General features: G+C 46.1%; 1 protein-coding gene across 5 annotated transcripts in view; it reads right to left on the reverse strand.

The window, feature by feature from the left end:
* LOC149331467 (HEAT repeat-containing protein 5B) overlaps positions 1 to 24,235 on the reverse strand; it is a 56,648-nt gene that overhangs the window by 10,271 nt on the left and 22,142 nt on the right. For 4 of the 5 annotated variants that reach the window (XM_089556623.1, XM_089556620.1, XM_089556622.1 and 1 more), the window contains exons 16-34: positions 22,258 to 22,290; positions 21,362 to 21,436; positions 19,797 to 20,003; positions 19,090 to 19,158; positions 18,308 to 18,429; positions 17,314 to 17,473; positions 16,818 to 17,007; positions 14,300 to 14,469; positions 12,667 to 12,808; positions 11,229 to 11,462; positions 9,789 to 10,040; positions 8,855 to 8,958; positions 7,844 to 7,921; positions 7,668 to 7,736; positions 7,119 to 7,292; positions 6,000 to 6,210; positions 4,686 to 4,970; positions 3,689 to 3,851; positions 574 to 689 (exon numbers count right to left, since the gene is read on the reverse strand). In XM_089556623.1, the coding sequence (XP_089412749.1) occupies positions 574 to 689; positions 3,689 to 3,851; positions 4,686 to 4,970; positions 6,000 to 6,210; positions 7,119 to 7,292; positions 7,668 to 7,736; positions 7,844 to 7,921; positions 8,855 to 8,958; positions 9,789 to 10,040; positions 11,229 to 11,462; positions 12,667 to 12,808; positions 14,300 to 14,469; positions 16,818 to 17,007; positions 17,314 to 17,473; positions 18,308 to 18,429; positions 19,090 to 19,158; positions 19,797 to 20,003; positions 21,362 to 21,436; positions 22,258 to 22,290 (2,854 nt within the window). The remainder of the gene's footprint in view (positions 1 to 573; positions 690 to 3,688; positions 3,852 to 4,685; positions 4,971 to 5,999; positions 6,211 to 7,118; positions 7,293 to 7,667; positions 7,737 to 7,843; positions 7,922 to 8,854; positions 8,959 to 9,788; positions 10,041 to 11,228; positions 11,463 to 12,666; positions 12,809 to 14,299; positions 14,470 to 16,817; positions 17,008 to 17,313; positions 17,474 to 18,307; positions 18,430 to 19,089; positions 19,159 to 19,796; positions 20,004 to 21,361; positions 21,437 to 22,257; positions 22,291 to 24,235) is intronic. The other variant, XM_089556624.1, reaches the window with a different exon arrangement.

Raw genomic sequence — 24,235 nt, forward strand, 5'->3', positions numbered from 1 at the left:
CAAAGATGCTAGAGTGAATTTCAATAATGCATAGCATAATGCTGTAGACTAAGCTGTACAAGACATAATTATGGCTTTCAGCTGTGTTAAAAAATAAACATAAGAATTCCTTAAGGGTAATGGATTGGATTCCAACAGAAGGCAAGCATAGCAGGGGGCAGCAGAAAGTTACGTGGGCGAGTGAGATTAAGAAGTTTGCGGGGATACGGTGGCCGTAGCTGGCAAAGGATAGGGTTAGAGATATGGGAGAGGCATTCGTCTTGCAGTGAGCATAGTCAGGCTGATGACGATGCTGATGATGATTAATGATTTCATTTATGCTTGCAAAAACTAATGCACAAAAACATAATAATACTCATCCCACCATTGTGTCGTACCGCTGTTTTGAAAGATGCTAATCTCATTTGTCCATGCTCTTGTCCTCTCTGTCATTCTTCGAATCTTTGGAAACAATATATTCAGTACCCGATTGTTTTTTTTTTTTAAGCTTTTCTTTTGCATACGAGTGTATACAAATGTATGCTGTATAAAAATTATTCAGCTCAGCTCCACAGCCACAGCCCCCATGCTCACCTCTGAGCTTCTGCTTCCTCTCAGCATCGTACGACTCCTGCCAAGCGGTCACGACAAGCTTGGCGATCTTCATGACCATCAGCTGGCACTGGGTGCTGTCCCTTGCCAAGAGCATCCTGCATCGCCAACAAGGGAGCAGAACACATTGGCGAGCACCACACCATCGAGCTCTACACAAGTTGCTTGCCTAAAAGATAGAGAGGCCTCTCTGTAGGTCCACTATGCTCACGAACAAGGACAAGCAACTACAGAACTGGCATTCTGAGTTTGTATAAATGCTACTTAAAAATAAAGAAGTAGACTGTGCCTAGAACAGAATTTTGAATGCTCGCAGAACAAATTTTAGAATGAATCCCATTCCTTGCATGCCCACAAACCACCCGTGTGTAACTTTGGAGGCAAATACTGAATGGAATATAAGGGTGACTGCCCAGAGATGTGAGGCAATTGTAGTCACTGATAAAGCCTAGCAGGAAATACAGACATCAAAAGAGATGCTTGATCAAAAAGACTGTAATGCAAGTTATTACTCATTTATTCAATTAGCATCTACTGGGTGTAGCTGTTGCTTACAGGGCAGACCTGCACGTAAGGTGGAGGGAACGCAGGAGGCGAGTGCTTGTGTTCCTTCCGTACTATGTACAGTTCTGCACTAAAATTCACAAACGGACCACCAACTAGACCGATCTTAGAGTGATTTTTTCCAGGATCCAACAACATTGTCTAAATGTCCCATTTCATGATAACTAAACTTGCACTTGGCAGGAAGAATCAAAAGAGCAGACAGACAGGAACAGCAGAATAACACAGCACAAAAATATACACTGCTACAACTTTACAAGTAGCATGACACAAAAGTTGAACTAATTAAGAATAAAAAGTGGACACTTTCACCTTGTCATCGGCAGGTTCTACGCCTCCAACAAACAAGTGTTGGAGGTGTAGTTAAATAAGGCAATACACCCTTCCAAAGCGAACTGCCATTTCAAAGTTATAGTCGAGCAGCATCATGTAATGCGAAGGCAAGATAACCGCTGGTCCTTAACTCTTTCGCTACCGCGCCATAGGCCATCGATCGCATATGATCGATTCAAATCGCCCGCACAAAAAAGCTCATTTTGGAGAGTCGTGTATGCGCTCCGCCATCTAGCTAGCGAGCTCAACAACTGCTCTTTCGATTGCAGCCTTGGTTTCAGTGTTTTGAGATGAGGGGGCGCCGTGAAAAATAAAACTTTGAACGGCCGCAGCGGCGTCAGCCGGAGAAAATGGCGTCCGCGTCGCCGTGCGCTCCTCGAAAACGAAAGCTGACACCGAGTACGTCGGCCGGTTTCGGTTTCGTTTTTTGCGACGAAAGCAGCGGTTATTAGTCGGGCAACAATGTACAAGCGTTGGATTTCGGTTTCGACAGCGAGACTTCGCCTCGGGAGCCTGGAACGTCAGCGCGTACTTGCATGTAAGTTCTGTTTTCGTTCGCTGTGGGTTTTCTGCGGTTGATACGGTTTGTAATTGATGAGAGTGGTTTATTTTTGTGCTTCAGGGTCTTGACAACATATGGCGAAGGCAGTTTGCCAAATGCTCAAGGTCGCGTCGCGTTTTTCAACCAAGACGACAGCTAGGTGTCCATATCGGCACATCGCTGCGGAGCGGCGCTCGGAGATTAGCTCGACTTCTCGACTTTTTTTTGATGCTCTTCACGGCGGAAATGATGAAGACCGTGTGCAGAAACACTAATAAGTATGCATGGATGAAGATTTTCAGCAAGTTCGGCATGACGGCTCATGGGAAGACGTGAATCTGTTGGAGATGCTGATGTTCATTGGAATCATCATATACATTGGAATTGTTGACCTGCCGAGACTTTATTTCTACTGAAATACCAGAATAATCTATTCTGGCCCTCTGCCATCAAAAATCATTTCTCAAAATTGGTTTTTCGCTTTTTTTGTTCGTTTTTTTGCACGTAACGGACCTGGATGATTCAGTGACGGCAGCATCTATTGGCAAAACTTGGAAAGTGTCCTGGCTTTCGAACCACATCGCTAAAACTTATTTCATTGATTCTGATGTTTTAGAGCTTGCCTAAAATGCCAAATTTTATCAGCTGGCTTGCAGGGAGCAGCTCATTCAAGAAATCTTCGGGTATGATGAGGGAAATGAAGTTCACGCCCCCAATCCTCCCATAGAATCCATTCAACACCAATCGAAAAAAATTAAAAAAAGAAGAAACTGCAAGCTCGGCTATCAGAGAACAAGGGAGGAACAAAGATAAAACCTTATGTGAAGCACTTGTCACTCTACCTCTGCATCACATCTTCACCCCTGATTCCTCTTCACAGTGGCACCACAGTCATGACCCCTGACTTGACAGGCCATGGAAAGTGCACTAAATTTTTCTCATAGCTGAAACTGTGAATACTGACAGCTATAAACATGTGCAACAGTGTGTATATTCCAGTTTTCCTGTAATCAAGTTCTGGCTTAGAGCAGCCGGTAATTTTTGTTTTTGCTATATACTTTTTTTGTGTTTTTAGCAAATTTCACAAATAAATGTTCATTTACTTTCGCACACACAACTCTTCTGTTTGTTTCATTCAGAAGTGTAACTAATAAGCTACAATTTCATGCATTGCAATATGTGCTGGGTGTATTAGTTCTTGTGAAAAAAATTTTTCTTTCCGTACACTCCAAACCGTCCATTTTTCTGCGGTAGCGAAAGAGTTAAGGGTAACGGAGTGGATTCCAAGAGAAGGAAAGCGTAACAGAGGGCAGCAGAAAGTTAGGTGGGCGAGTGAGATCAAGAAGTTTGCTGGAATACAGTGGCTGCAGCTGGCAGAGGACAGGGTTAATTGGAGAGACATGGGAGAGGCCTTTGCCCTGCAGCGGGTGTAGTCAGGCTGATAATGATGATGAGCATCATGTTAGCAGTCTATGATGCTGTCGTGCCTGTATTTGCATTCCATGTGTTCTGTTGATACACTCTTCCATGCTCGGTACTCACTGTCAACATTTCTTTTGCAGGGTACTGTGCTAAAGGCACTCAGCTATTAGCAGTCAGTAATATCAATGAGTCGTGAATGAGAATGAACAAAACGAACGAACTGAAATGCGGCTGTACCTGTGGAGGACGTGGCAAAGCTCCACGGTCAGCTGCAGGTCCTTCCCCAGGATCTCGCTCGGCAGCGGGTGGCTGAGCAGTTGGTGCAGAGCTTGGAGGCACACGGGCACACACTCGGGCGTCTCAGACACCCGCTGTCCGCACAGGGCTTCCATGCAGATGCCTGGGAGAGAAAGCGGGGGACAGGCCGCCCAAAGTCATCAATGCTAGTGCTGGGCAGTCAATTGATTTACCTAGTAAGCACATTAATTGCAATTATTTTCCTTAACTGGCTAATCATGTTGCAGGCATGCAAATGAATGTGAATGCTTAGCTTGTGACTAATATATATTCATACGCTATATCTACAAGTGGGCTTTCAGACACCCAGACAGATGCTTTGCCTCCGCTGTTCAAAGTGGTTCAAGGTCTCACCAATGAACCTAAGGCAAAGCATGTGGGATTTGACACCAAAAGATTCTGGTCATCTGGGGCTCTTTCAAGTGCACTGACATCAAACAGCATACAGGCATTTTTGTGTTTCACCTCCACTGAAATTCAGCCACCATGGGTACCAATTACAAGTGTCGTTCAATAAGTACGGTGAAAAAGAACTAAAGACACCTTAAGTTCGGGGAAATGATGCTCTACTTTTCAATGTAGTCCCCTTTCACCTCCACACAAATTGTCTAGCGATGTTCTCATTTTTTTTTTTTTTTTGACCCTCTCAGAAAAAAATAATGTCCAGAGGCATTTACAAATGTTGCTTACCTCTTACTCTGACGAAAATTTTTTCCCACTGAGCAAGAATCGCCACAGAGCAAACAGCTGTCAGAAGCTTACTAACAGTCGATGCCGTCAGAAACGAGTTCTGACGTCACGTGAAAGGCCACTCTAAGCGCCACCCGGAAAAAAACTGAATTGTGGCGCCATCTCTTGTATTTTTACTGTACTTATCGAACAACCCTCGTACTCTGTGTACCTCCAGTAGCAATCCCGAGCATAAAGCCCTGCTCACCAAAGAGCAAGTAGAACCAGTCGCGGTTGATCTCCTCGGGTTTCTGTGGCTGGGAGCTGCGAGACAGGTGCAGAAACGAGGCCCCTCCACGCAGTCCCCCGGTGCCGAGGCCATCTGGTGGGGCCTCCTGGTGCAGGCCCCCTTCAAAGCCACCGCCCTGTGTCAGCCACAGCGAGGCAGCATGCAGAATGGGTGGCCATGCGTCCTGGTAATGCGGCCTCGCCGACTCCACCGTGTCAGACGTGTAGAAGGCACCACCGTCATGAGGCAGCTGGCTCGAAAACTCTGTGAAGGGTTGAAAAAGAGGTTTCTCTTAATGCCAGAGTAAATGCCAGAGAAAGAGAGAAGAGTGCCACGAAAAAATCCGGTCCACCCCACAGCCACACATTAGAACTAACCATGAAATAGCTAGAAGTAGCAGTATCAATCAGTATCCACTGTTCTTATCCAATTGTGTGCTTGCGGCGATTACTCTCTCTATCATAACGAGATCCCAGAATTTCTTTTTTTCTCCCACGAAATATACTGCGCATCTCAAACGAAACATTCTAGCGACTAATAGCTGACCTGCTCAAACAATATTACAATTCACTAACACCAAGATCTTCTGAGATTCTTCAGAACTCGTCAGGGCCGCCTGCACTCTTACAGCTGGGCTCAAGTAATGATGAATTTGTAATGGCACATGAGAGCTGACTGACTCCAGAGTCAGTTACAATTAGCTTAAACTGGGGCACTTCTGCGGTGTGCCTACTCTTTCTTGCATGTTGGGCGAGAAGGGACAGATTTCAAGACTTGCAAGATGTCTCGGCACCTTTTCAAAGCCATTGGTGTTCCTGAAGATTAAATGGACTGAGAACCCGCAGATTATAATGATAAAGGAAATGCAAATTATGTGATGACAGCAAGGAAGGATCATACGAGAAGGCGTCCCATCAAACATACGGCCACATCTTTGCATCCCTAGAACCTACCACTACAACCAAATTACATAAAGGAAAAGACAGCACATAGAGGGTATGACAGTAGTACTTAACCCCTTTAGCACAATGGGAAGTGACTGATGGCAGCAGCATAGCTGGGGTATGAATATTCTGGAGACAAAGGATACACCACGCGGCTGTGTGCACCTAAGAATCACACCAGTCTTATAGGTATACATAAAGAGGCAATCAATCAACGACTGCCTAGGTTAATTTCGGTAGTTCATCCTTGCACTGTACTGCTGCATTGCAACATTGAGCTTTTAAACAATTGCTCTTAAAACACAGATCTGGCTGATACATTTGGCTTATGTTAATGATCAAGGCTTACCTGCGGGCAATGACAGCAAGGCGTGGTCCTTGAGAGCAGCCAGCCAGTAGCGGCTCAGGCAGAGAAGCTCAGGAGCGACCAGCTTCAGCAGCGACTCCCTGCCACCCACGTCGTCTTCGTTGGCATCGGACTCTTCCAGGTCACTCGTGTCCCCGCTGGCTCGCTTGGGTGGCAACCTTTCGTGCTCTTTCTCCATGGCCACTATGTACACCTGTCACAAGGTCACCAAGTCCACATTTTGAGTCAGCTCACTGACAGTGGTGTCATTTGGCAATGGCAGCCAAAGCAAAAACAAAAACATACAAAATAAGAGATACTGTCACACAAAATAAGAGTTGCGTGACAGCCTTAAAAAAAAAAACGGCCTCTAATGTTCGCACCTTGCTTAAGGTCCCAAATCATTCTTGCTGTGTTTTTATTTTATTTTACGGCAGATATTGCGCGCTGAAGTTCGGAACTGTGTGCACTTTTGATAAAGTTTATAGTGCCTATTTTTCTCCGTTGGGTGCCTAAAATGGAATTTTAGCCGTTTATTTATGGCGCCTAAAACGTGCTTTTTAGTGCCTAAAAATCCGGCCTCTAATTATGAACCAGCAAACCCAGTAAAATGTACAGCCTTCATCAAAAATGTACAGTCCAAGGGATTTGCATCGAAGTTTAGCAGTGGGGTACGTGCTGGAACCATGGAAGTTCTAAGCTCCGGAGCAGTGAGGACTACAGTCCCTCTCACAGTCAAGAGATTTGGAATGTGGGCAATGCCAAATGAACTACACTGAAATGCCCAGAAGCAAACTCGGCAGGCTGTGTATTTCTGATGAAGGCTGTACTGCTGAGTCCTTAGTATTCTCCTTTGTTTTTGAATCAAGGTCTCCCCTTTTTAAGAGCGTTAGCTCTTACTCATGACGTTTCGAGATTTCGTGGGGTCTGCTACCACGCTGAGATCACAGCACCATCTGTGGCAGCAACTACTCATCACGTTTCGAGATTTCGCGGGGTCTGCTACCACTCCGAGATCACAGCGCCATCTGCGGTAGCAACTAGAAAACGGCACACCTCACACCTCATTTTTCTGCAAAAGTGTCTTGTGAAGTTGAAACTCTGTCCCCTGACTCTTCTCACCTCCGCCCATGCCTTGAGAATGGCCAGTTTCTCGAGGGTTGAAGCACTCTCATTGTAGAGCAGCGAGTTGGCCCCCTTCTGCAACTTGGTCAACGAAGATACCAGCAGCTGGTGGACGCGCCGCAGGTCATTCAGGTCACGAGCCACACCACTGCCAATCCATGCACTGCAGACCTGCACATGAGAGAAGAAAAAATATTTTGGCACGAAAAAGCCGCACTTGTGCTTATTAGATGCATCATGATGAAGGACTCTCAACCAATTTTTACTATTGGTTGAGGTTTGCTTTAGAATGATTGCAGAGAGTGCAGTGGGAACTGTAGTCCGTGGGATACATCAGGGAGTAGATATAAGGATTCGGGAATGTGCCCCAGGCAACCTGCTCTGCTTTGGTGAGGGATTTGTGCGGGGGTGGGTATTTGAGAAGGTTGGGAGGCACACAGGAGGACAAATGGTACCTTCATGTTTAAACACGAATTACTGATCATGCAGAATGCATGTCCCATAAGTGGCCACATATCCATATCACATCACAATCTTTCAACTTACCTGACAGGCCATGGCTGTGACGTGCGACGGTGTTTCAGGTGAGAAAGCCGGCCGCAGCGCTGCTCCAACCTTTCAAAGAAAAGGAAATGAGTGAACTAAGCCATCATTGGGCAACACAAAAGGAGTAATGCTATGCACAGTGTCCTAATCTAATCAGTTAAGCGTGAGCAGCTCACCTGTGCCTGGTACTGCTCCAGAATGACGTGACCGGGGAACTCTGGCTCAGGTACTTGGGAGAACTTGTCGATGATGAGCTTTCAAAACAACAAAAACAAGTTTATACCAGGTGCCTTATTTACGCTTCTAGTTAATGGGGAGTGCACAAAGTTATTGGGGAGTGCACAAAGTTATTGGGGAGTGCACAAAGTTATTGGGCTCTGCCCTTTTAAGCTACCTTGAAAGCCAATGAAATGCAAGCTCCCATTAGGTACTGCTCATGACTAGCTGCACGAATGAATGTTACCAATGAACACAAAAAGTGGATCTAAAGTATCTTGGCCCTCTTGATTATCTACTGAGCTTCTACTTGTTAATACAGAACAGAAATGTTGAAAATAACCACCCAGATATAAACTAAAAAAATCTTCTCTTAAAATAAAACACGTCACAGATTTATTTACACCCCAGAACAAAAACGAAAGTTTCACATGCTCTGAAGGCAGAGACAATGCTTACACTAATTTTCCAAAAGGCTGAACTTAATTCAAAATTTGCCTAAGCACTGCTTCTGCATGACATCTAACAAGAAGTAAACTCGCAGTAATTTTAGGAAACTTTGATCTTCAAAATGGGAAACATGAAGAAGCACAGGATCCCCAGAACAACGTTTTCGAGAAATCAGTTTTATAAAATAGGGGATGTTCGAAATTCCTCAAGTGCGTTTTCCCACATAACTATGTTGCCAAAGACAAGATGGCCGCCTTCTCATACAATAAGTAAACTGCGTGTGCTACAGGACAGGCGTTAAGGGTATGGACAGAATGTAAGAAACGTATCTGGGAAGAATCAAACAAAAAACTAGTCGTCCTTGCTTTGTTTCAGCTGCAAATGCAGGGTCAGCCATCTTGTCTTGGGCGACATTGTTATGCGGGAAAGCGCATTTGCAGAATTTTTAATATCCCCTATTCTCTGGCCTCAATGCTGGGGTTCTAAACAAGCTAACACAACTGGCACATATATGCACCCACCTGCAATGTTTTCAACCCTTCCAAGCGCAGGGGATCACTGTCTGAAGTGGCTGCCATGAATGCCATGCGGACCAAGTCAGAGAGATGCAGCACCAGGAAGTCCTCTGCAGGCAGACCAGGGGTATGACAAGACCTGCTCTTAATTGCTGCACTACAGACTAGCAAGCAGAACACACAAGCTAAGCACAAATGCATCAAACACAGTGCAACATGCATAGAAAGTGCAGATTCCATTTTAATGAGAAGGGTTACATAAATGAGACACTAACAAGGCAACGTGGTACTGGCGCAAGGCTTTTTGAGTCAAATAGAAATGTGCAAACCCTCCAAACTACACCATTCTGCAGAAAGAGGCCAGCCTGAACAAAAGTACCAAATGGCAGAACAAAGACATGCTATACACTGACGTGGCTAAGCTGTGAAGTACACAGCTCCAATGGACAACAGGAGAGACAAAGAGGCCGCAGTGACATCACTAATGGTAATCGGTGCACTCAATATAATACTTTCTGGGGTTCATTCTTAGGTTTAGTCCTCGCTGGTTCCAGACTATTTCCTTGGGTTTAAGGGAGTGATTAAGGCTCCATTTAAGAGATTTCAACTATCACTAACTACTATCTGGTTCTTTCTCTTTCCGGGCAGACCACTGTAGTCGTAGCTAACTGGTCTGAGCATCTGCTTTGTATGGGTCTTTGGCCCCACCTTGTGTATGCTGAAAACACATTAGCCATGAAGCTCTATGGCCAAGATGCTAATAAAATAAAATTACCATCATAATCATCGTCACGACTGCAAGCAGACCACCGCCAAAATGGAATGAAACTTTTCTCATGCAAGATTTTGCACCACTACAGATATAAATACAGTGCAGTGACTTTACATGGCATTACATAAGGGGACACTCTAGACAGCAAATGCAAAAGAAGAGCCTCACGTTTTGGATTGAGTGAGCGCTCTTCCCGTGCCAGAGTGAGATCAAAGTGGGCCTTATGGCCCTCGCAGAGCGTGATGATCTTGTGCAGGGACTCGGCCGCAAAGACCTTGGTGGGCCACCGCGGTCCCACCGCTGGATGTGAGATGGGCTCCTCTCCGGCCTTGATGGCCTCTTCATCATCATCGAACTCATCCGCGTTGTCAGCATCTCCTTCCCTTTCAGGTGCGGCAGCCACGGTAGACGCCAACGTGTCTGCAGCAACGTTTTTGAACACACAGAATCTGAGCTCCTTTCAGGACAGGGCTTTTGCTGCCCTCGGCACGAATGCATGACGACAAAGGCTGATTCATGGGTGAAAACACCCAGGATAAAGCCCGCATATTTTATACAAGCCTGCTTTTTATACATTTGTGATAGGGCGAGGCAGAGCGGGGTTTGCACACATGCATGTGCAGGCACAAATAAAATTTGGCAATTTGCGTACTTCATTACAAATCAATACTAACTGGCCACGTTTACAGTTTCCTCGATTTTATGTTAAGACCCATCAAAACGGTACAGTACAGCTTGAGCTCAGCAGAATTCCCTAGTCAATGCATATGGTTCCAGGTGACAACAGATAATATTTGGGCTAGTTAGTGCCTTTGTAATTACACTTGCACCGTACAAAATAAACACAAAGGAATGGCACAAAACAGGATGACATGGCTGAGGCGCAAACAAACTTGTACAGTGCAAATATTGTCACAGCTGCGGATAAAGTAGTAAGTGAGGTCTTGTGCCTGGGAGGATGAAAAACAGATGAGAAGATAAACGAAAACTGAAAGGGGTGCCATCTTTCGAGCAATAGTCTCAGAGAACCCCTTCTCGTTATTTAAGTAGCGTTCTGCTAGTACTGCTGTCCGACTTATTTAATGCAACCAACAAACCAGCTAATACTGAAGCATCATCAAGTGATCAGTTTATTCGCTCTAACTGCCCAAACGCTCGATTCCAAAACACCACAGATAAACTGAGTGACTGAACTGCGACTGAGTGACCGACTGCTTTTATTTCAATGCACATCCAAACAGTTCCTCGGTTGTGCGTGACCAACCTTTCGACCAATTCCAAATACTATCAACTGATGAAATGGCTCACTGTCAGTGAGCAGTTAATGATAGGTCCTGATCAGCCACTGCATGACTGTTGACTGATTGTAAGTGAGATACTGCCTGGCTGATCTTGGAGTACCATAAAGCAACTAACTGGCTAACTGTAAAGACTGACCAACTAATTCTAAAGTGGAGCAAAGCAAACGAAAGATACGCTATTACAGATTGATGGACTGGCTGACAGATTGACGACTGATTCCAAGGTGTTCCTAATCGAGTGACTGACGACTGCAGATGACTGCACAGGACACTCGAGAACAGGAGGGAGGGCACAGAGGCCACCGACCTGCGGCCGTCAGGACGTCCTTGCAGAGGCCCAGCCACTGCCCAAGGCTGTCGTCCAGCATGGCCTGCAGCATGCTGGTCAGGGAGTCGTGCAGGTGGGACACCAGTCGCGGATCCGTCTCCCGGTCGAGCAGTGCAAACAGCACACCCGGCAGCCCCACCTCCCAGGGCAGGGGCGCCCCTTCGCTGGCCCAGCGCTGCTGCTGCTGCTTCTGCTGGTTGGAGCCCCCTTTGCCTGCGAGCACATGACCAGCACAGTGCGCATCATTCTCCTTGCACAGAAAGTGTGAACGATGGCAACTTCAACAAGTGCCGAGACTTCTCTGATCATGCTCTGGGATAATCTGTGGCCAAGGTACAACATGTTCTCAGGCCAAACAACTTAATGCATCGACAGTGACTATAACACGTACAGTAAAACCTCATACTATCACACGTACAGTAAAACCTCATAATTTGCAAGCAATGCAAACTCATAATTTGACCCTGGTTGCTTCAGAAAACTGGCCAATTCAAACACTCCGTCTTCTATGGCACGAAATTCGCATTAATTTGGAGGACCCTTAATTAGTTAATTCGAACAGGCGTCGGAGCTGGCACATGCAGGAGGTGCCGGAGATACAGTTCTGATGATCATCATCAGTGAGACAATCAGAGGCCAGGCAGCAGTTGCACTGGTATCCAACCAAAATTCAAAAACTCCACACTGCTTGCTACAACCATCAGTCAAGAAAGTAGAACGAGATGCATTTTAGTTTTGTGCTACGCCCGACTTTTTCGTTGCATGCACGTTGTGGACCGTGATGCCAGTCTCCTGTGTATTATCGCACAGACTTTAATCCTATTACACTACGTCATGTGCCCGCATGCAGAGCGTGCTGTTTTTTTTTTCTTATTGGGGTGTGCGTGTATGTGGTGAATGAGGGAGGCAATTGGTGCCCCGACTGTACGAAAGGAAATATTCTTTTGTGGAACTAACAGTGCGCACACGCTGCACCATTTCACAGAACTGCAGAACACAAGTTACTGCTACGCAAATCACAGGCAGGAAATAATCAACGATTACGCATTATTTTCAAGAAATCGTAGCATGTTGGTACGGGATATTTCGTTACCTTTTTATCATTCCCCCCAATAATTCCACACTCAGTTTGTTCAGACATTTATTCCAGAACCACGAAATCTGAATTCGAAGTGTTTGCTGTATTCGTCTCTGTTGCTGAAGTTCAGCGCAGTAACGTAGCACAGACACTCTGACAGTAATCGAGTAACAATTTTCTCTTAAATAAATGAAGGTCTGCTGTTCCTCTGGTTGCACCAGCTTTCAGCAAGGCAAACAGGGATGCCTAATAAAAGCCACAGACAGAGTGTATCACAGTTATGTGAACACAAAAACAGTGACCTCAACCTCCTGCAGCTGATGAAACTCCAATGCTTACCAACGCCCGAGTTGAGGGCAGCATTTTCCTTGGCCCAAGAGCTGGCATGCTCGCAGACTTCTCGAGCCTCCCTCTGGGACAGCTGCCTCAGACAGGCCACGGCTGCCCGTCTCAGGAGCAGGTGAGGACAGTTGAGGGCACTCTGTGGGCACGCAGGGAAGCACACTTTAGCACCCCAGTGGGGGCTTAACGACTTAACTGACAGAACCACCCTTAATTTCTCTTCGCTTCTGAGAGAAAGCCCTCATATTCGGCATAAATGGTAATGCTTGCCATGTTAACCTAGCAGAACATTAGAGCAAAATAACAGTGAACTGTGAAACTTGCAGCCACTTATTTCCAAGAATACCAGATTGGCACACAGAAGTCCCACGCTGAATGCGCACACTCTGAACTAAAAAAAAAAATGTGTACAATATGTGGCTACGAGAAAAGCCAGAAAAGGGTGTGCTAGTTGTTTACTTTAGGAAGTGAAAACTGTGCGGAGTTTCAGCATTGCTCTGAAGTCACTGCTCTACTGTCTCTTAGGCAGAATCAAAGTGTTTACGATAAACAAACACCAATATGGATGTAATCTAAATTAATATACTTCTGGGCGGGCTATCAGGCATGCAATAGTGGAAGGAGGTAGTTTCAAGTTCAACCACATGGTAGTTTGTTTATTCATAATGCATCAATATCTCAGTACACAGGCACGGCGTCATTTTTTTTCTCCACAGAAACAGCGCTCTGACAGCCAGGAATTAAACCGATGAACTCAGGAAAGGCAGTGTAGTGCCACATATACTGAACCATCACAACAGGTCATTGTCACCCCCCTAATTATGCCCACAGCAACATACCCTTCAATCAACCCAGTATTGTGCCAGCTGTGCCCATTTCTTATCCCCGCAAACTTCCTAATCTCATCCGCCTACCAGACTTTCTGCCACCCACTGCTGCGTCTGCCTTCTCTGGGAATCACAATAATGTCACGTAGCGGTGACTGCAGTCCGGAGAGCAGGAAGACAGCAAAAATGGCTTCTAAACAAAACTCTCTACTTGGGCTGACTTGCGCCCGCAAAGAACTGAATGAGTCAGCAGCAGCGTAGTAGCAATCCTGCTTGGCAGTCGTCGAACCAAATGTCCACTACTCTTTAAATCTGAAAGCGAACTTTCAAGATAAAGCGTGGAAAGTTAATAGAACATTCCGGAACAAAGTACAATCGGCTCCGCCTCGATGTGATCTTTCGGTTTATGGTTTATGGGGTTTAACGTCCCAAAGCGACTAAGGCTATGAGAGACGCCGTAGTGGAGGGCTCCGGAAATTTCGACCAGCTGGGGTTCTTTAACGTGCACTGACATCGCACAGTACACGGGCCTCTAGAATTTCTACTCCAAAGAAATTCCAGCCGCCGCGACCGGGATCAAACCCGCATCCTTTGGGTCAGCAGCCGAGCACCATAACCACTGAGCCACCGCGGCGGCCGATGTGATCTTTCAAGATAAATCTGGGCGCGTCTTGCATCACAAAAAGAGAGATAAAGTGGCGTGCCGACAGCTTTGAAGAATGAAAAAAACAATCACCACAAAGATTCACGGCAATAAGCAGCTTAGTGCAAAATACTGGCCGTCACGCAGCACGCGCACTCACGCAGAGAACGGGAACGAGGGATGACAGGTTGACGTGGCGTGGTGCAAACATGTGTAGCTGCTGCAGGCAGGAAATGGCCTCGGTCTGCACCAAGGCATCCCCGTGGTCCTGCATGATGCTGCAGGCGACCAGCAGCGATGACCGGGCCGTGCTGATGGAGTTGGTGTTGCCTGCACAGGGTACACATACAACGAGGAGCTCAGTGCATGTTCAGCTTCCGCCCCCCAAAAAAAAAATGCGCCACAATTCCACAATTTCAAACTAACGCTCCCAATCACGACTGCCGAGCTGGGCCTCTATTCAGCTAGCCCCAAAATGTTCCTGACATGGCACTGCAACGAGCATGGCATTTATCAAGCATGCCTCTGCATTAAAGGTGCACTGAAGAGGAATCTGAACTTGTCTTTTTGCCGCGGGAACTCGATCTACACGTTCCGAGCTTTCTTAGAAACTGCGATTTACTGCCCTGTGTGGCCGATTTCCCCAATTAAATCGAATTAACGTCCGGCTCCCGCCTTTTTTTTTTTTAATTCTGCCTCGTACGGTGGGCGGAGTCGACCAACGCGTGGAGCGCCTTTCACCCAGTCCCGTGGCGGCTTGCCGCTCTGCCATCGGCGGAGTAATACGTAGTAGTCCGTAGTAGCAAATAGTCCGCGCGTATTTTTATTTCTTCGGGCTTATTTTGCGGCTATATTAGCTGCAAATGAAACTATTTATTCATGGAAACCTAAAAAACAAAATAAAGCGAAAGCAAAGCCTCACGGGACTGGGTGAAAGGCGCTCCACGCGTTGGTCGACTCCGCCCACCGTACGAGGCAGAATTAAAAAAAAAAAGGCGGGAGCCGGACGTTAATTCGTTTTAATTGGGGAAATTGGCCACACAGGGCAATAAGTCACTGTTTCTAAGAATGCTAGGAATGTGTGGATCGAGTTCCCGTGGCAAAAAGACATGTTCAGAATCCTCTCCAGTGCACCTTTAGGAAAGTGAAAAGTTATTTGAATGCAGAATCATCCACAACTTATTGTTGTGGATGATTCTTATTCTTTCCTTTCTTATTTCTCTCGCTAAATGTTGAGTGACACACGCAAGTGGTCACAATGCTCTAAAAAAAAATGTGCAATCAGTTACAGTCATCAAATCAAAGTGTGACTAATTAGTATATAACGTCAAGGTCAAAAAAGGGGAGTCACTTCTCGAGCAAACTTTTTTTTAAAATTAAATCACGGGGCTGAAATTTGCACAGCAGGCATAAATTGAGCTCCTCTTATTATGTATGCCATCAGTTTTTTGATCAACAGTAAATGAATTTCTATGCTTTATGAGATGTATAATGAACACCATTCTTGTGCCCACAATTGTGCCCACAATACTGATATAAGCTGACGCTTCTCTGCAATGGTCATTATCATAGGCAGCTGCAAGGCCCGCATGATAAATGTTTCAGCTAGGAGATGTGGGTAAAGGAATAAAAAATTCTCAGACGATCAATGCAATTCATGCGGCAAAGTAAGCGCTACCAGCAGTGTTCCTTCTGAACAGAGCAGCTGCTGCCACTGATGTGTTCAGACCGTGCGAGCAGAGCAAGTGGCACAGTACAAACCATCAATCACCATGTGATACTCCCTACTCCGTATTCCCTCTCCACTCTCTCCACCCTTTACCCTAATAGGGGATCCCATGTTCCACCCATCGCCGCCCACCCTATCTCCATCTCCTGCTTTCCCTCTCCCTCACTCTCCCCTCAAAGTGGAGAGGGGATTTCCCTTTCACCATTTGTCCTCCTCTCTACCGAGGTTTCACACCCCAATGCCGGACAGTTTTGCGATAATGAGCATTCTAATGCTGACACATCAAATGTCACAGATGATCAATGCAATTCATGTGGCAGAGAATGTGTTAGAATCTGTGTTCCCACCTGACGGTAGCGGGTGGCGTGATCCAGTACATCAACCACCATGTGACACACAGTGCCTCCTCAATTCAATCCCACTCAATGCTATCAAGCAATCACAGTGTGCTTCGCCTCACTCCCTCGGCTCTGCCTGGCAACCACGGCTTCCTCCTTGCCACCCGTTGCCTCGCGCAGACTCACCCTCTCTCAACTTCCCCTTTCCCACTCCCTCCCTCCTTCCCTTCACTTCTCTCCAATTTAGCACCTCTCCCCCCAGGCTTCACATGCCGGACATTTTTTCCACTAATGGGGGTTCTAATGCATTAAAAAACAAAAAAGCCACCAGCAGAAATCTCTTCATATGATCACATTCAATTCCTACGTTGAACCAGTGAACAGTATGATGCATCAATGATTCACTGCTGATGGGAAAGCAAGGATTATTCCACTTAAATAAAAAAAGCAACTTAAAGAAAAGAAAAGAAGAGGTGTGACCAAGTCAGCACTGAGAAAGCAACAAGTCAGCACAGGAAGCAACCCAATGGACTTCTGTGGCTAAACTGCATTAAGCTAAAACAGGGCTTAGCACCAAGATGTGACACACGTGGTTGTCACAGCAAACATACCCTGCAGCTCGGGTCCAATGGTCGTGATGACGGCCGACAGGCACTTGCCGATGCACTGGTGCACGTCAACGTGGGTGGGCGGCATGCTGAGCAGCAGCTTGAGCGCCAGCGAAAGGGTGGGCTCCACATAGCTTCGAAACATGGGCCCGCCAGAGTCGGCAATGAGGCCCAGGGCATGCAAAGCCCACACCTGCACGCACACGCACAAACACCTCAGCAGAGCACATTTTACTGAGATCAGTAGGTGATGGCAGTGGTATGCTGGGTTTAATGTCCTGAAGCGACACATGGGCTGTGAGAAATGCCATAGTGGTAGGCTCTGAATTAATTTAGACCACCTAGGGTTCTTTAACGTGAGTCGACATCACATCGCACTCAGAAAGACTGTGATAAAAGTGATCTTTACCATGGTACACTTATACTGCAACATTATCAAAGCCATAATAAGATGACAACACAACACAGAAGAGGACCAGAACAGCACGCGAAGCCATACCTGGACCACGGGGGCATTCATGTCCTGTGCCAGGGCAAGCAGGATGCTGACACTCGTGTTGAGATGCTGGCCAGAACCCATGCCGCCCACATAGCGGTGCAAGCATCCCAGGGCAAGGGAGTGGCCCGTGCGAGACACTGCGTCTCGGGCAGTCTTGAGCCTGCAACAACACAGGCACCAACTTTTTGTCTTCTCTGCAGCAGACTGCAACCCACATAAAATCAACATAGTAGCTCCGAAAAATTAACCAACGCTTAGATTATGCTTCTCAGTAATGCACCATCACTAGTGAGCAACGCATACCTTACTAATGGCTTCAAGCAGAGCACGCGCTTGCGCTCGCCTCGAGACCGGTCATACTTCATGCTGCTACTGCTGTATCTGCCTCCTCCCCTTCTCTCCTCACGCTCTCTTCACTATCGCTGTCTTTCGGTTTGGATTATTGGTTTATTGGGGTTTAACGTCCCGAAGAACTCAGGCTATGAGGGACGCCGCAGTGAAGGGCTCCGGAAATTTCGACCACCTGGGGTTCTTTAACGTGCACTGACATGGCACAGCACACGGGCCTCTAGGATTTCGTCTTCATCGAAATTCGGCCGCCGCAGCCGGGATCGAACCCGCGTCTTTCGGGTCAGCAGCCAAGCGCCGTAACCACTGAGCCACCACGGCGGGGTCGCTGTCTTTCATCCTCCGCTGTTCTATTCACTCGGTTACACTGACTGCAAGGCAAGCTGCTCAGCCCAGGAACTGGCATCTTAGAGCTGTGCTCTATAACTGTACTCCACTCAGCTGGTGAACAGTAGCACAGTTCTGGCGCATGTGCTGTGAGCTTCCAGCAGGTATTTTTTTTAATTAAGTTGCAAGTCCAGTACCATATTGTCTAAATTTGTTCTACTATCACCATTTTTGCTGGTTTTTCATATAAACGACCAAAGTGAACACAGGCAGAATGGCGGAAGCTGTTGTGCAATGGTTCGTTCCTTTGTGCACCAACCTGTCAAAGCTGTCCTGTGCCATTTCGGCCACAAAGCGGCCATCGCCGACAACCTGTGCCATGCGGCCCAGGGCCTCTCCAGCTGCGCACCGCAGGATTGGATTCGGGTGGCTGAGGGCTCCCTGCAACAAGGATATAAGACATAAGTTTGATTGATAGATGCACTCCGCTGAAGAGATGACTGGTCAACGTCAATTTTACATGCTAATCTTTCCCATGTTTCCATATCTCTCTTGTTTTTCCACTATATTTTGTGCGTTTTTGTTTAATTTTTATGCTGACTTGCCCGTTTAATGCATATGAATGGCGCAGGTGAACATTTAATATTTTCTTCATCTCATGCTCCAAGCTCTTCATGTACTGCCCCTGATTCAATCCAAAAAGGTACAACAAATATTGTTACCTAACATTATTTAACAACAGAGCAACCTAAAGAAAGGAAAATGATGGGTGTGACATTGACAGAACTGAAGACAGCAGAGTGGGATGGGGAACAAATGTGAGTTAATGATATGCTAGTTGAAACCAAAAAGAAGAATTTGGCATGGGCAGGGAGGGCAGGTATGCAAAGGGAACATAACAGATGGCTCATTTGGGAAAGATAAGATTAGATAAGATTAGGAAGTTTGTATGGTGATTAGATTAGTCGATAAGGCCTGTGTCCTGCACAAGCTGTGGCTGGGCTGACGATGATGAAGAAGAGATAATGTTGATGGCAACCGTGATGATGACTGTGGAACAAGTAGGTAGAGTGGATGAACCATCATTCCATTTCAGCTTACGTGGATGAGTCCAACTGCCGCCTTGCGAACATCTTCCCCGCCAAGCGAAGTCTTTGCTTCAGCCAATGCCTGCACAAAGATCCCGAGGAAGACCCCGTTATTTTGCACTCTTTCACCAACCAGGGTCGCTAAACAGTCTGTAGGTGTCATGCAGTCATCAAATGAGCAAGAGTCAGTTAATTCAAAACCCCGGATAATTCTAAGGATTTCTGCAGTCCAGTATTTTCTAGTGTAAATTTTACTGCATAATTAGAATTGGTGGCCTGCACCAGCCCTGTTAACTCTAAGATACGAAGTGGTATGGGGGAATGCTCCATCTCGATTCTGCTGCAAACCTAGTGAAGTGATGGCTTTTTAAAACCATAAGGCAACAGCACAAATCAATGCTGATGCTTGATAGGTGAAGCGGCCCAACTCCAGTACTCACAGCACAAAAAACTGGCTTACAAAGAGCGTGTCTGCGAGTAACCACTATCGAGGATGTCTGATCTGGCTGATCTGCTACGTCCATAGCGAGACGCTAAATAGGCAGTGGGCAGCAGCCTATACAGTGTCACATAGCACGTCACGTGGTTGCTTACGCAGCTCCGCACCTCCTGTTCAAGGTCATTTATGTAGACACAGCAAAATCGCCACCGCTAGGCCAGCAAGGCTTTCTCTTTAAAAAAAGAAGAACCCACAAAGTGGTGTGGCCAACCACCACCTGCCTTGAGGGCGCTGAGCAGCGCGGTGAAGATGTTGATCTGGACGGCCTCCTGGCGGGTGGCCTTGGAGTGGCGCACGCACTCGGAGAAGTGGTCCAGCATCTGCAGCCGGTGCTTGAAGGCCACGTGGGGGAACACCAGCCCATAGAGGACCACTGACATGTCGATCACCGCCACGCCCAGAGGAAGTGGGCCCGGAAGAGCATCACCCTGGGTGCATGGGTGATCGGTCGATTGGTCGATTGACTGAATGACTGATGCACTCTAATTGGTAGACATATCCACTGAATTATCAGTCCACAAATCAGCTTATTTACAAGGCAATCAATTAACCGATTGATTAATAGAATTACCAATAGGTTACTGACAGGCACACAAGCACCACCTGGGCCGTAGGCAAGATGAGCAGTGACCGAGGTCTGCGACTATGCACAAAGTTACTGAACCAGCTCTTCTGAAGACAGTCAGGGACAAATGTCTCCGGACCACGTGTTCCTCTTACAAAGCCGATAGCTCTGCTGTTAGTGGGCGGCTGGAGACCACACTTGTGGAGGTAAAAGTTAAATTTTTGTTCTTTCATCTCCACAAGTGCGGTCGCCAGCCGCCGTCTGATAGTAGAGTTATAAGCTTCGTTTGAGGAACACGTGGTCCGGAGACTTTTGTCCCCGACTATACAAGCCAGCAGACAGTGCATCTCTTGCATGCCTTGTCTGACCTACGGCAGCAGTAGCTGTAGACATTTTTTACCACCACCAATGAGTCAAACCTGATGTGACTAGCTGCCACTATTTCCTTTTTCTGACTCACGATCAGATCCCAATTTTTTCACAGCGTTTTTACCATTTTCGCAATATGATGCGTGAACATTTAAGGGAAATGAAGCAAGGCAGCACTAACAATTGAGGACAAGCATAGAATCTCCAACAGGACTGCTTTCTCTCTCTGCTACGATTGCCCAACAAGCCCGAATCAATTTTTCAATTTCGGAGCAAGCTGCGATATAAAACAGCTGTGCAACAAATTCAGAATCAGCTTTCACAACTAGAAACCAGGCAAACATTTGCGATTAGGCACATGAAATCAAGGGTCTGCTATATATATAACTTATTACAGTTCAAGAGAGGGTATTGCGTTTTTATAACCACAATGGTGACAAAATGACCCAGTAAAAAATTATTTCATAAGTGCAGTCGGGTCTTAAATATTTAGAACCATGCTAACACAAGCCACTGCAGGCAGCCAATCAAGTAAGACTCAAGCTCGCAGTTTTTTATTTTTCTCCAACAAATGTACGTCTATTCTACAATTAGGTAAATCATTCTTTGAATTCTGAACAGACGAATTCCAGCCCCAAAGGCTTAATTGGCAGATAAGGTTAGCTGACTGCCTTCTAGAGTGTCTACAACTAATCACAAAACAATTTCAACAATATCTACAACTCATAAAAGCTGATCCCAAGACAATTTCAACCACACCCTTGTGGTTGAGACGTAATGCCCCCCTTTGTGCTCATTTAAGCTCACCTTGTGCAAACTAGTTGTAACACATACAGCGGTGAAAGAGAGTACCTTGTTAAGCGACCTATACAGTGCAGTGGTGTCATGCTCCAAAGCCCCTGATCCTGAAGCACTATTTGGCTGCAACTGCAAGTAAAACAGAGAAGGATGTGAGGCGGGAAAAAAAAAAGTCTGGCAACAAGAGTTACTAGCGCATACTCTCCCGCTCTGCATAACAGCACTCAATGCCCGTTGACGAAGTCATTCACATACACATGAAAACGAGAACTTGCACAAACTAATTAGAACCAAAATAACTAAATGGTATGGACAAGTTTTATAATATCACATGAGAAAAGAAAGTGAAATTATTATAAAAGGGATACAAATATCAGATAAAGAAACTGGTTACGCAGCAAACACATAAGCAACAATGACGTACACACACATCACACATTCATGTACTTCGTACTCATAAGCAGCAATGACATACATACATTACACATTCATGTACGTCATAACACTCCATTCTGCAAAGGGAATGCAGAGAGAAAAAACAAAAGTAACTAATCAGCACACCACTGACAACGAAGACAGGACAACAAAATGCATTCAGTTTCCAAGCTCAAGTTTTTGGGATGCACAATACATTTAAAAAAAAAAAGAAAACTGGAAGCAGCGTTAAAAATCGAAGCACATCACAGCACTGGGCCATGAAAAACAACCAAGGCCTTTGTTCCGGTTACTGAGGAGAGTCCACCATTCACTACTGCTACCAAAGGCAGCTCTTCTACGCAAGGTTGGCAGTGTTATGCGCAAGGTTACTGCTCCGCATGCGTGGCACGTGCAACACAGCATCCGCGCGGCTTGTGCGCGCATATGCGGGGATGACACATGCCGGTCCCAGCGGTCCGGACAGCAAGCTAGCAAGGAGGGCGCACTTTGGGTGAGCGTCAGCCGGTACTCACAAAGGACTTGTCCGACTTCCTGTGGGGTTCCATCTACACAGAGTTTGTTCAATCCGTCAACTTCTTCTCTAGTAAACTAGCTTCACTCGCGAGTCATGCACTGGCGGAAGCAAAAGTGGTGTGCATCTAACAAGATCTGACTAAATCGCATTGTCCCACCACGTCACGGCAGTACCTAATGTACTGCCGTGACCATCTTTCCATCTGACCGCTTTCCATCTGTAGGCAGGAGAGTTCCTTTGTTTTGATCCGTTACGATCTTGCTTATTAAAAACAGCAAAAACATGACACTGTGACACAGTTTAGTCGAAGCTTACATGATGCACTGCCTTTGTCCTCGACAGTATACTACCATACTTAGTTACACTACCACTAACTAACAGCTAGCGTGACCATGAATATAACGTGAGGGTGGCTTTAGCTCACGCAGAAGAGGACATAATTATTCAATTATCCAATAATATTAGTTCCATTACCATGCAAGGGGTGACTTTTAACTTTGATTATCAATAAAAGAAAACTTGCATCACATTCAAGTATGTAAGTATGGCATACAGCACATGAACGCATGTTCGACTGCATACATTCCTAGGTTGGACGGCCGCACTGATCAGCTTCAACTGACGGGGATAGGGCTTTACAGTTGTTTCATCGAAGAGTCACCCTCTTCACCTTTGCAGGTGTTCACGTTTACCTGGCAAACTAACTGAGCAGTTCACAGAAGCATGCCTCAATACACAGCTGTGGCTCTGCTTTTGTGAGACTGCAGGCAACACTAGGGGCACAACAGTGAAAAAAAATTAGCAGTGTGCACTGGGTGAAGTGCAAATAGCAAAGCCCTTGCCAAAACACTCAGAAGTGCGGTGACACCTGGCATCATCGTCATCTAACCTAAGGAATGCTCTGACATCTGCTGGCAGGTTACAGATCAAAGGGAGCGCAACAGTTAATGTACTTAACCCTTTGAAGGTTTTTGCCGTATATGTACGGCGGCGGTTTTCTGTCCCGCAAGGTCTTTGCCGTACGGGTACGGTTTCGATCTTCCGTTTTAAATTTTGCGCCAAAAGAGCAATGCGTGCTCACTGGGGGGTGCTGCCACCTCTTATGACTTACAAGAAGTGTTTGAATTTTGTGCTGCCTTCTTACGGAGATAAGCAGAACTTATGTCTAGCTTTAGCGCGGCGGCACAGACTGCGGCAACACCCCTTTTGTAGTTTTGGTTTCGCCGCATGATCGCAACGGAGTCGCGCGAAATTTGAGTTTTCTTTTTGTCAGCACTATCTTGCAGGGGCTGCCGAAGTTGATTTCTATCTTTATTGGTGCTGCTCTTAGCTTGCTTATCACCGTTGCTCGCGAGGTATTCTCGCCCTCTGTGGCAATGCACCTACGCGGTTTCGATTCTGCCGCGGGATCGCAACGGAGTCGCGCGAAACGTGTTTTCTCTTTGTGGGCACTGTTTTGCAGAGGCGGCGAAAGTTGATTTCTATCTTTATTTGTGCTGCTCTTAGCTTGCTTATCACCGTTGCTACTCTATTCTATTGAACATTTTCCATTTGTGAGTGATGCTGTCACCAAAGTACTGTTCCTAATTTTTTTTTACTATTTATTCTCGATTATATACATTTTGTAGATTAAGATCCGCAATAAAGTAATTTGACCACCTGGGAAAGTTTTCTTCAAAATAATTCGACCCTCAAAGGGTTAACACAGAGGTGCTTGTCCAGAGGATAAATACCTTCAGCAATAAATAAAACAAAATCAGCAATCTCAACAGACTAAACAAACAACCAAATCAATGTTTGCATAGCATCATGTGCCAACGGGATAGTAGTAATAAAAGCTTGAAAAATGAAAAAAGCAAATCGAGAAACAGTTGCACTCATTCACATTCTTGAGCTGCAAGTCAAGACGGCAGTGACATTTCTCCATTTTATCGACAGTTCGTTTACTTACGGGTGTCGTGGGTGATGTTGCAGTG

Source organism: Amblyomma mixtum, chromosome 8 (assembly GCF_055824585.1).
Source record: "Amblyomma mixtum isolate Tamu chromosome 8, ASM5582458v1, whole genome shotgun sequence".
Classification (NCBI taxonomy): domain Eukaryota; kingdom Metazoa; phylum Arthropoda; class Arachnida; order Ixodida; family Ixodidae; genus Amblyomma; species Amblyomma mixtum.